A 12,584-nucleotide genomic window follows, 5' to 3' on the forward strand; every position below is an offset into this window, starting at 1 on the left:
CCAACATTCTTGTACCAGGTGCTGTAAAGTGTAACACTTTTCCCAAAGTATTTGCCTGGCTAGATGCATATTTGTGAGGAGGACAGAGCAAGGATTAAAGAGGGACTGAAAATAGCAATACTGACCAGTTGGGAAAAAAAAAAGAAAAAGGAAGGAAGGAAGGAAGGAAGGAAGGAAGGAAGGAAGGAAGGAGGAGGAAGGAAGGAAGGAAGGAAGGAAGAAGAAGGAAGGAAGAAGGAAGGAAGAGGAAGGAAGGAAGGAAGGAAGGAAGGAAGGAAGGAAGGAAGGAAGGAAGGAAGGAAAGGAATGAATGAAGGAAAGGGAGGAAGGAAGGAATGAATGAATGGAAAGGGAGGAAGGAAGGAAGGAAAAGGAAGGAAGAAGGAAGGCAAGGAAGGAAGGAAGGAAGGAAGGAAAGGAAGGAAGGAAAGGAAGAAGGAAGGAAGGAAGGAAGGAAGGAAGGAAGGAAGGAAGGAAGGAAGGAAGGAAGGAAGGAAGGAAGGAAGGAAGGAAGGAAGAAAAAGGGAAAAAAAGATCACTTTTAGCCAACTGGGAATTGTTTGTAGTTGTCATCAACATGTTTTGGATCAGTAGAGTTTCCTCTTATTCCCTTCCTCCCCAAGCCCCCAATTAGTGTAGATGAAACTGAGCAGAGAGGTGGAGACTGAATTGCCATACCAGTGCATTTGAGTCAAGAAATGGTGATGCTGACTGAGCTGTTAGTACAGCTGGAACCTTGGGCTTGAAACAGCCATATCCAGGGCTATATCTGGTCCAGATCTGGACCAGAAAAATGATAGTGTAAGGCTAGGTGACAGTGTGTAGCTGGAAAATAATCACAGTGAATGTCTGTGCTTTAGAACTGATGAGAACCTGAATATGAGTTCACACTTATGTATGTGCAGGTAATGTCTTCTCAAGTATGCAAGATCAAAGATGAGCCAGCTCCCAGCCACCATCCTTTCCACCTCCATTCTGATAACTGGATATGCAACAAAACTTCTCCTCTTCTAGTTTATTCTTGCTATGGGTTCTTACTCATATTTGGGATACCGTTATTTCTTAGCCATTATTTGGGTTCTTACCCATTATTTGGGGCTGAGATGACTCAGGACTGTCACAGGTTGCGCAAAGAAGTTTTAAATGCCCAGTCCCTGGAGACATCCAAGGTCAGGCTGGATGAACCTCTGAGCAACGTGATCTAGCTGTAGGTGTGCCTGTTCAGTGCAGGGGAGTTGGACTACATGGCCTTTAAAGGTTCCTTCCAACTCAAACGATTCTGATTCTATGACCCCCAACATCAGCAGCGTAGAGCACTCCCAGAGCTACACTCCAGTTCAGTTGCCACTTGTAACCTTCCTATCCAGCCCCTGGGGCTAGCTCCACTTAGCAAAACATTGGTGGAACAAAGTATGGGAAAAGACATGCTCCCTTGGGGCAGCTGAGAGCCTTCGGCCCTTTCTTGGGATAAAGAGCTGCCTCAGAGACATCTGGGATGATGTCAGACCATCTGGGCACCTTTTAGGAGGAATATGAGGGTTGGTGACATTTCTCCCACAGTCTGTTGGTTGTTTGAGGAGCAGGGTGAGGGTGAAGTCTGGCTACCCTGGAAACTTGCAGTTCAAAGGGAGACAATGTATGGTTGTTTGATGCCACAGCACTGACAGACACTGGCTCTGCGAAGAAGCAAGCACGCAGTTCAAACACCTCATTATAATGCATGTCCCAGGCCCACATATTTAAATTTTCCATTGCCTACGAGCATTTGTAAGTGTTCCATCCCAGTCCTACATCCTCTATGCAAAATCTTATGCCAGCCCATAAAAATCAAAAGACTTTCAGTCCATGCTGAGTGCAATTCGGTACAAATAACACGTGTTTCTGTCACAGCACTAACTCAGACCCTTTTGGAAATGACTTCCAGATGCAGAGAGGGCTCTTCCCAGCACCCAGCAAACCATTGACTCTAAGCAACACTCAGTCATGCCCTGCATGCCCAAATACAGCTGGCATCTGTCCTCACAATAGCATGACAGTGCAACATCGGAAGCAGCTATAGCCCTTTTCCAGATTTCCAGCCAGCACCAGGGAACCACACGGGCTTGAGATCAAGGAGGTTGAAGAACATGGACAGCAAAGAGGAAGGCATTAACTGAGGCTCTCGAGTGTGTCCAGAGAAGGGCAACAAAGCTGTGAAGGGTCTGGAGGACAAAATTTGACAGCAGTATCCTGTATTGAGCTAAAGAGATCACAATTACCTAGGTACCTCTGAGACCCATTACTTTTGGATCTGGGTGCATCATGACCTTTATACTGTCCTTCTGGATCTCCTGAGAGAGTCCGTATTTGACAAGAAAGCTATGGCACAAGACACAAGCATGAAGGGATTTAGAAAGCCACAGCTCTACCCAGTAACTTGTCTCAGAGTGCAACAGAGAAGGGCTTAGAAACCAGATCTCCTACACTGAGGAGAAAAGCACAAGTAAATATGTTGTTTGGCAATGCACAGTAAGGAAGCACAGGGAAATAAAACAGATCTGGCCTTCCCCTCCCCAGAATCCTTCATGCTTTTGTTCATAATGTTCCTTTTCCAAATGTGAACAGGCAGCCAATTGAAAGCTCCAATGGTGGCTTTTCCAAGATGTTTCTAAAGCAGAAATAGTTGATCCATTTACCTGTGGTCTATCAGAGGGACTCATACTGTGAAGTCAGGAAAGGCCATCATGCAGGATGCATCTGAAGTAGTTCTGTTAAGGCCAGAGAAGGTACTGCAACATACTTGGTCTGAGATCCAGTCTGGAATTCCAATAGCCAAGAGAAAAGCAGTGGGAGCACCACTGTCATTTTATAGGGAGGAGCTGATATGCCAAGTGAGCAAAGTCATTTTGGCAGTCATTCCTACTGAGGTTCAATGCCACTTCTTAGGAGGTTCTGTTTCTTCTATGGACTATTTTCTTTCTGCCTACATAATGCAAATCATGTGCCAGTTGTCAGCAACAAGGATTTCTGAACCACAAATGGGTTTTAACCCAGAAGTGCATCACTGGATTATTTTGCCCTCCTCTGTACCCCTCTTAGGGGAGGACAGTCTGCCCTTTCTTCCTCTGCAGGGAGTGTCCTACAGTTCAGTGACTGAATCTCACCCCCTCCCCAACAATGTATCCTTGTGCTTTCTTCCTGGCAGACACTGGTGGCGTAACCAAGGAAAACTCCTTCACAATTCTAGACAACAAGCATTTTGTTTTATGCTGATGCTAGCATGTGAAGAGAGGGAGTTTGCTTGTAGAGCTCTGGACAAGAAATGACCGTCTCCTAGTGCATATACCAGTCTCTCACCCCAGATCAGCATAGATCCCTTGCTAATCAACTGAACGTTGCTTACTCCCAGTCTGGCCATAGAAAAGGTGCACCACAGTTTCTCTCTGCAACAGAATTTCTCCATCATTAGAAGGAACTGTCTCTATTGCCTGTTCTATCAAGGAAATCGTATTGCACCACATCTGCTCAGGGTAGTGAAGTAGTAAATTCCTGTTCGGTGGGAACTGTACTCGAGGGTGTGGACAAATTTAGCTGTCATTTGGAGGTTCTGCATTTCTGCACGGTGAGGATAAATACATGAAAAAATGCAAGATGATCTGATTTCTCAGCAATTGGGTTTTCATGCACACAGAGGGCAGACTAGTTGCTAAGTCTTTGCAACCTGGCAGCGGTGTTGAGGATATAAATAAATGTCTGTACAAAGATTTAAGGAGGCAAGCTCTTATCAGTACCATGCATCATTACTTCAAGCCCTTATCAACAATGCAGTATGGATTACACCTGGAGCAGTAAATGTGCCTGTAAAATTAGTCAAAGAGAAATGTTTGAAGGCTGTACCATGCTGAAAAAACTCCCTGGAAAACAGCAGGGCTACCCAGACAGACAGACAGACAGACAGAGCAGTGTGTGAAGACCACAGTCTTGTTTTGCATTTAGCTCATTTTAAGTAGAGTCACATCACGTAACGCTGCAGTTGGACACTCAAACACTCCCCCGTCAGCTTGACAAACAATCTCCATGGAGCTAGAAGCAAAAAGGTCAATGCCAAGGGGACAGTACCCCATGCCCTCAATACAGACTTTGATGCTTCTCCCTCTGGCTCTGTCCTCAGAAGATGAAGTTAGTGCATTAAAATCATTCCAAGAACTGGAGACTTTCATTCCCTGCCCCTGTCATAGAGATCAGCCACTCTGGGAAGAGCTGGTATGTCCAAGTAGAGGTTGACAACAGCACAGACCCTGGGTTTCTACAACAACTAGCTGCTACCTTTCATTTATCCATGAAAGGGAGTGCTGTACTTCCACAGAGATGAAGTTATCCCTCCAAAGAGATCCTAACTCTGAAGCCACTTATAGACCTTGTCCTTATCCTTCAGCTGTGAAACTTCTTACTTTGTGATGCATCTTCCTTATTTTCATATCAAATGACAGTGGTTGCTTGGAGAGTGATTGGTTGGAACAATCCCTGTACTTTTGCTCAGGGATTGCTTTTGCTCTGATTACTTTTGAATCAGAATCTGACTATGAATACTGCTTGGCTACTGTAGTACTTCTTACTATGATAGCATAATAAGGAAGGCTTCCCCAGAAGGTCCCAGGCAGTTGTTTCAGAGCTTTGACTGTTCTTTACAGTTCAAGACAGATTGTCCCAGTTGGGCAATGCCTATAGTATGTACCCCGTAATAGGGTGAAGGGGTATTAACATGGAAATAGCAGTGTTGCTGCAAGCAGTGTTAGACTAATAGCATTTGACCAAGATCAGATTTCTCTTAGACTCTGAGGCTCTTGTACAGCCATAAGCCCAGTCCATACAAAACTCTGCAAGGAGACGAGCAGAGGCAAAGAAGATAACCCACCTAATTTCAAATAGCAAATTCATGATGAAAACATGAATAGATGCCAGCTCTGACTTGCAGGTATTGCTACAGCAAACAGAAAACACAGTTATGGCCTGGAAACGACCAGAAAATGATGTCAATCCTGAATATCTGATGGCTTCTTGCTCTGACACTTGCTTTTTATTTTGTGTGACCCTGTCATTATTTATAAATTTTAGAGTTTTGGAAAAGTAGATTGATTAATGTTGCATGACAAGTATTTGTATTTTTGGAAGGTGGGAAGTCAAGGGCTATGTTGGTCTGACGACCTATTTAATGTAGTGGTTGCTGTATTAAATATCCACATCTAAAGAGAGGAGTGAGATAACACTGCTGTTGTGCATTCCTGAGTAAGTGGCAGCTGCATCAATTTAGTCCGTGCTGGATACAGTGCATAAAGTTCCTCTGCGTTAACTCAGATAGTTACTTTCTAATGGAAGAGGGAAAGCTGACAAATCTTTTCTTTTTGTAGAGCTTTAAAATCACTAACGGTTTTAATTAGGATTAGCATTTTTTTCCAGAGTTCCCTGGTGGTTTAAGGTTGTTCTCCTGGACAGCAGCCATTATTTAGACTTGCAGTCAACAGGCCCACAGCCAGCTCTGCAGCAACCAGCAGAAATAAATGGAGCTTGAAGTGAGAACATTAGGTGTTGAGGTGCTTGTCTGCTCTCTTTCCACCCTGAAACTGCTCAGAGAGAGCTTGGGTGCTGAGACAGAGGCATTTAAGCCTCCAAAGGGGCTCACATGGTATGGGTCATGAATCAGGGGTGCCGACAATGTTCCATGGTTGGATGCAAGCAAATAAACTGAAGCAGTTGCAAACGCACTGCAGGTCCCAGCTTCAGTTGAGTTCCTCCTAGCACAATTAACCTCAAAGAGAGTTACAGCCTGGCACACTACCATTGACAAGCTGCCAGGCTTGTGATGTAGCCAACTGCTCAGCTAAGTGTGTGGGCATTTGTTGCCTGTGGGAAAAATAAGGTGAAATTAAGCCATGGTTGAAACAACTTCATTTTACCAAGTCTGCAAAACATCTGCAAACCCGTCCTCTTGTGGGCACATTCATAGCTTAGAACATGCCTGATGTGTAGCACTGGAATTCATGCTGATAAGTCCTTTTTCACCATGCTGAGGATAATCATGGCAGTTACAAGGTGGTGAACCTACGCCTGGCCCATCTTTCTCCTAATTATACCACTGTAAAAGTGATATGTCCTCTAGAACAAAACAAAACCTCTAAAACAAAAAGTCCCATAAAAATTAGGTCAGATTGCTCACATGATAAAATCATTTGGCTTCCTGGTAAATGCCTTATGAGGAAAGACTGGAGGAACTGGGGCTGTTTAGTCTGGGGAAAAGGAGGCTGAGGGGAGACCTTATTGCTCTCTTTCAGTATCTGAAAGGTGCTTACAGTGAGAGCAGGGCTGGTCTCTTCTTACTGGTGACAGGTGAGAGGACAAGGGGAAATGGCCTCAAGTTGTAGGGTGACCTGGAGAACTACAGGCTGGTAAACCTCACCTCTGTACCTGGAAAGATTGTAGAGGAGATCCTCCTAGAAGCTCTGTAAAGTCACATACAAGACAAAGGTGATTTGATACAGCCAGCATGGCTTCACCAAGGGCAGATCTTGCCTGACCAATCTGGTGGCCTTCTATGATGGAATGATGGCTTCAGTGGACAAGGGAAGGGTGACAGATGTCATCTATCTAGGCTTCTGCAAAACCTTTGACATAGTCCTTTACCACATTCTTCTCTCTAAATTGGAGAGGTATGGATTTGAAGGATGTACTGTTCAGTGGATTAGGAATTGGTTGCCTGGATGCAGCCAAAGGGTTGTGATCAGTGGTTCCATGTCAGGGTGGAGGCCGTTCACAAGCTTTAGGTTGTTTAAGGTGATCTTGTTTAAGGTCTTGTTTAGGGTGATCAACCAGTCCCACTATGCGTGTTTGCAACTAGGTCTGGATGTCTTGTTGCTTCAAAGGCTGAAATATCTGAGAAATGTAAGGGAGGTGCAAACACATAAAAAATCACATAGGAACTAGAAAAGCTTGGGAGATTAAAAGTAGAAATAACTTTCTTTGTAGAGCTGCAGGAAGCATGAAATACTGACCCCATTTGAGTCATGTTGCTGTTAATGTTATGAAGGGAGATACTTGAAGATTATGAAATCTTGAGTTGCTATGGAAAAGAGTGCACAGCTAATGTTTCTCACCCATGCTTTTACAGCCCTAAAAAACTTTGCCACAGTTACCATAGCTGACATGAACGACTTCTCTTTACAAGAGCCCAGTGTATTTCTAGCTGATCGTGCATGTGACTCAGCAGACAGAAATGAGGGAACACCATCCCACAGGAATTCCCAGCTCACTATACACTACCACATATTACCACCACAGCTGCAGGAGTCTGAGAGAAAAGGAGGCATTTCCTCTGCTCAGATGTATCTTGCTACCAGGGAACATGTTGATAATATAACAAACATCTTAATAGCAGCAATTGGGTAAAAAGGCCACTGAGAAAACAGAAATCATGGCTTTGACTGCTTTACCAAAAGAGACCTATTGTTCAGTCAGTCCCAGATCTTGGGTATTCCCTAGCTAATCTGCAGTTTGAGTTGGAGTATTTGTTTAGGCTTTGTTTGCTTTGTTTTCTTTGAATGTTTGTTTATGACTCAGGCCATAACCTGATGAAGTTTTGGGTTTTTGGAGCAGTTAAAATCAGAGGAAGATAAATGTTTACTGAACATAACAGTGCTACATAACATACCCATAGTTCTCCATTTAAAAAGTGTATCTGAGGCAATAGGCAAAAAGTTGAATACACCCTTGACAAAAGACCTGGCTAGACACATCTCTTGCTTCAGGCTTAAGAGTTATTTATTTCTACTTAGTTAGCCTGAAATGTATGTATTTTTAGTAGTAGAAGCTAGCTAGGCTATGAAGCAGTCCTTCCAGGGTTAATCCCTGGTCATGTTTCTAGTAAGTATAAGAAAAGAAAAGCTAATTAGCCCAGGAGGAGAATAAAAGTTTTCATAGTACAGGGTTAATCTGCTGACCCAAGGAACAACTTTGTGCAGCCCACCCCAGCACCATGCCCTACAGAGTCCTAATCTGCATGGTTCAGTTCTGCACTGCTAACTGCTTACAGCATGCAGAGCTGGGTGCAATTCAGCAAGAGAAGGCTTGACATTTTTTCAGCAGGCTAACAGAAAGCCAAAAGTCAGGCTCTGTCCAGAGGAATTTGTAGTGATTCAAAGGCATCTTCATTCAAGACCTGCTTCAGCACAGTGCTAGGTGTGTTTGCTAACAGCTCTCTTCTACTCCAGTCACTGGGGAAAGCAATTAGGAGTCATTTTAGCTTAAAGTGGAGATAATTTAATTTAATAAAAGCTACAGCTTCTAAATGAAGATTTATGACCATCATTGAAACCAGATGGTGAAGATTTTATCAGAGATAGAAAGGCATAAACACCCACAATGTCCTTGATCAAAGACACAAAACTGTCATGGAATTACCGTAATTTGTGTCCATGAAGGACATTTAGGCTGGTGTTAGTGGCCAAGGGAAAAAAAAACAAAACAGAACTAAACAAAAAAACTCACAATGCTTTCAAATAACCACAATTTCCTTATTTTTCCTATCACTCCATGTTCTAGGCAGGTGCCAAAGGAGTCTGAGCTCCTTAACTGAAGAAGACATAAGTCTAAGCCATTAGCCTTCAGTTGTTCTAGCAGGGTTATAACATGACATCCATGCAAGCTGAAACCTCATACTGGTGTCTTAGTATCATAGAATCATGGAATTATTTAGTTTGGAATAGACATTCAAGCTTATTAATTCCAACCATCAATTTAACCTGCCAAGTCCTATCGCTGAACCATGTCCTTTATACCACATCCACACAGCTCTTAAATACTTCTAGGGATGAGGACTCCACTATTTCCTTTGTCAGCCTGCTTGACTAGTCTCTCTGTGAAGAAATTCCTCCTAATATGTGATCTAAACATCTCCTCAAGAAACTTTAGACGCTATAATGTATGTGAGAAGTCATTAGTAGATAATAAAGTGGAAGGCAAAGATACGGCACTTTCAAAAGAAAGAAAGCCACCTAACATTTCCATATCTCATAACTGTGGAGCAAATCACTTAAATTCTTTGCTGAAATACAAGAATTTGTGTTACGAAAATTATAATGACTGACTGGTAACAAGAATGATAGAAACTACAAATCAAAGATTTATAAGGATTTAAAATGTTTAAAGCATTTAAATACATGTTTTTTTCTAACTTAATATATTAAGCATTTAGTAACTAAATAATAATGTAACAACCTTAAATAGTCCAGATAAGTGTACCTATGACTTGTGTAACACTCCATAATTTTTGTTCCAGATTTAAGTGTTTCATATTCCAGTTAGATTAGATCTGATGGGTCGATGGTTGGGTTAGATGATCTTAGAGGTCTTTTTGAACATTAGGGATTCTACAACTCTATGACTGTAGTTCGGACTGATAATATCATGCTGAGAAAAAGACTATTCCCCCAGACATGGTACCTTTTCCAAGTCATCTAGTTGGATCCTGGACTGGAACTGGAACTACTCAGTTCAGACAACTGGAGAAACAGAAATGTTCAGACACCAGGCTGAATCCTCCACATTTTTAAGCATTGCCAGTTTTAAGCATTGATAATATGGCCTTCAATTCAACACGTTGACTCATGACAAGATCTGTGACCTGGGAAAACGTCTGAGATTTGCAGTGAAATAATCAGATTCTCAAGCAGGGCAAACTGTCTTTTCTTTCAGAACTCACTGAGTCATACATTGTATTTCCAAGGGTTCTGTAATGGAAAGACAGAATTGTATTCTCTGCTAAGATGGACACAGTGGTTTGCTAAATAAACTTTTCTGGGAATTCTCTCTAATCTGCCTCTCTTCAAAATGCACAGCATAGAACTACCCAGCAAAATCTTAATCTGTTCAGTGACTTTTTATGCAGAGTGATGAGGAATCCACCTGGTAAGATGAAGTCTGAAACAAGTTCTCTAAAACCTTAAAGTCAACCAGTCTATAACACATGCAAGGACTCACCTGCCTTAGTTTTGTTCCCACCATAGAGGCACTGCTGTCAAGGACAAAGACAACGTTCTTTGGCAAGGGAGGTAGATCCATGGGTGCAAAGTAGTGTACAAAGTACCCATTAAGAATCTGTAGAAGAAAAATGAATTTAGAAATGAAAGAAAGATTGTGATTCAGTATTCCAAACACATAATTACTGGCTGAGCGCTCCCGATCTTGCTTTCAATCTGTGTGTGTACATTGGAGAATGAGCTCCCTTCAGTTTCCCTCTTGGTTCTTGTCCCCTGTTCATTCACATTTGGGGGCCCAATGGAACTCTCTGCATCTCCTTGCATGGTTGACACTGGTTTTCTTCTAAATACAGTAAGGATATAACGTATGCACCCGGGGATCAGAATCACCACATACATGTGGGTTCTTGGCCCTATATCCAGATGCATACAGCCTATATGTTGAAAAACAAATACAAAAAAAGAAACTCAGTGAAGTATGTCCTTTCTTTTAAGTCCATCTTCTGGTTGCAAACTTACTGGATTTATTTTGGATAGCTTTTACAAGCCTTCCCTTGGAAAACATTTGCTAGGATATAGTGGAGTGTGCAAGGCAGTCAGTTCACTTCAGGCATAGCTAGTAAGGTGGAAAAGATCAGCCATGTAAAGTACCTGAACATCTCCGACACTCAGCTCCCGGTTGACATCATATCTGACTATGAAGTCTCCCAGAATGCCATTTCGGGCAATCTTGGTTTGCTCGACAACATTGGGACTGAATGTAACTTTAGCTAAGGTTTTGGTTTGTCCAATCACGGTAGAAGGAGGAGGAGAGACATCACCTGTTGAGATAAAACTATAATATTACAAGTTTTTCCTATTTTCTTACGTATATCTAAGCACTGCACACAGTGTATTACCATGAAGTTAGGTCTACTAGCACAGTTACGTGCTGAGATTCAAGATTCATCTCATCGAGCATAAAATAGGAACTCAATAACCCCTATCCCAAGATTGTTATCAGGGATAAAAAAGTTTATTCAATATTTCTATGCTCACTGCTTTTTGGGAGTCACTGAACTCAAAGGCCAGATATTCTCCGTATGACTTCTAATTACTTCTTGTGAATAATACACATCCAGCTTCAGACATGTAGGTGATCTTAGTACCAACCAACTCAGTCTATCTAGAATGCAGATCCTATACAAGAGCTCCTTCCAGACAATATATGATTCATTTGACTTGTTCAAACATTTCTTCTAGGATATGAATCATACTGCAGATTTGTCTCTACAGATTGTAAAGAGATCTTGAGGTGACTTGTTCAGATATTCTATAAACTTGTGAGGTGGGATTGATATGGCTGATTATAAGTGTCTGTGTAATGTCTGCATCTGAACAAGTCACCTTAGATCCCTTTATTTTCAGCAAAGAGCTGAGAGTATAGTCACTGTAATTTCAGTCTGACTGACTGATCCAACACTTGCTAGTGCAGTCATGCAAACAGCACCCCAGAGATGTAACTCATGCTAATATCTTAGAGCCCTTCTGGAGTCAATGGAGACAGACATGCCTTTCAAAGGGCATCTCAGAGAAAGACAATATCATTTTCTACAGTGGTATATGAAGATTGTTTGCTGTCTCTTTGGGTGGTCCTTACTGTCTTTTTTGCTATGCACAAGCCTACTAAGTATATCTTTTAGTCCTGTATCCAGTATTTCTCTCCAAGGGTTCCTATAATACTGTCATTGTAATGAGTAGTGGCATTTATCCACCTTTTTAAAGTGCTTTGAGCAGCATTAGAAGAACACAACATGACAGCTGTATGCAAGACTGAACATCATCCACCACACATCCAGATCCCACAGTGATTTACAAAATTGGATACATATGATTATGTCCATTTAACTAGTGGGAAAATGGAGGCATGAAGCGGTTACTTGACTCTCTTGACTTCTCACAGGTTGAAGTTTATAGAAATGACAAGAATAGGGTTCTTGTGCTTTTATAGAATGATTAGGTAAAGCTGTGATGTTTACCCTAAAGCGTTATGTACGATCTAGACTTCTCCAGGCAAAGACATGAAATTAAGAGTCAAATCAATAGCACTCTAAGACTTCTTTTCCACATTCATCTGGCTTTTGTTTTATAGCTGTCTTGGGAGTCTGTGAGCATACAAGAGCATGCTACATGGGCAGGAAAGGATTTCCTCTTCAAGACAAATTTCTATACAAAAATGGTTGGAGGATTACAATTTGGAAACAAACTCATCAGCCAAATTCTTGACAACAGGAAGGTGAATGGCAGATATTACTCAACTTAAGTAAAGCCAGTAATTAATTCTGCATAATGAGGGTAGATTTAGACTAGACATTAGAAAGAAATACTTTACTGTGAGGGTAGTGAGACACTGAAGAGGTTGCCCAGTGAGAATATGGATGTGCCCTCCCTGGAAACATTCAAGACCAGGCTGGGTGAGGCTTTGAGCAACCTGGTCTAGAGGAAGGTGTCCCTGCCTATAACAGGAAGATTCTAACCAGATGATATTAAAGGTCCCTTCCAACCAAAATCATTCTATCATTGTGTGATACTATGGCT

The 12,584-nt window shown here is 42.0% G+C and overlaps 1 protein-coding gene across 1 annotated transcript in view; it reads right to left on the reverse strand.

Annotated features, from left to right (window-relative positions):
• The window catches only part of ITIH5 (inter-alpha-trypsin inhibitor heavy chain 5), a 42,586-nt gene that overhangs the window by 17,467 nt on the left and 12,535 nt on the right, over window positions 1-12,584 (reverse strand). Inside the window, exons 6-7 of the mRNA XM_015865927.2 lie at window positions 10,659-10,828; window positions 10,009-10,125 (exon numbers count right to left, since the gene is read on the reverse strand). Coding sequence (XP_015721413.1) covers window positions 10,009-10,125; window positions 10,659-10,828 — 287 coding nt within the window. The remainder of the gene's footprint in view (window positions 1-10,008; window positions 10,126-10,658; window positions 10,829-12,584) is intronic.

The sequence above is a fragment of the Coturnix japonica genome, chromosome 1 (genome assembly GCF_001577835.2).
Source record: "Coturnix japonica isolate 7356 chromosome 1, Coturnix japonica 2.1, whole genome shotgun sequence".
Lineage (NCBI taxonomy): Eukaryota > Metazoa > Chordata > Aves > Galliformes > Phasianidae > Coturnix > Coturnix japonica.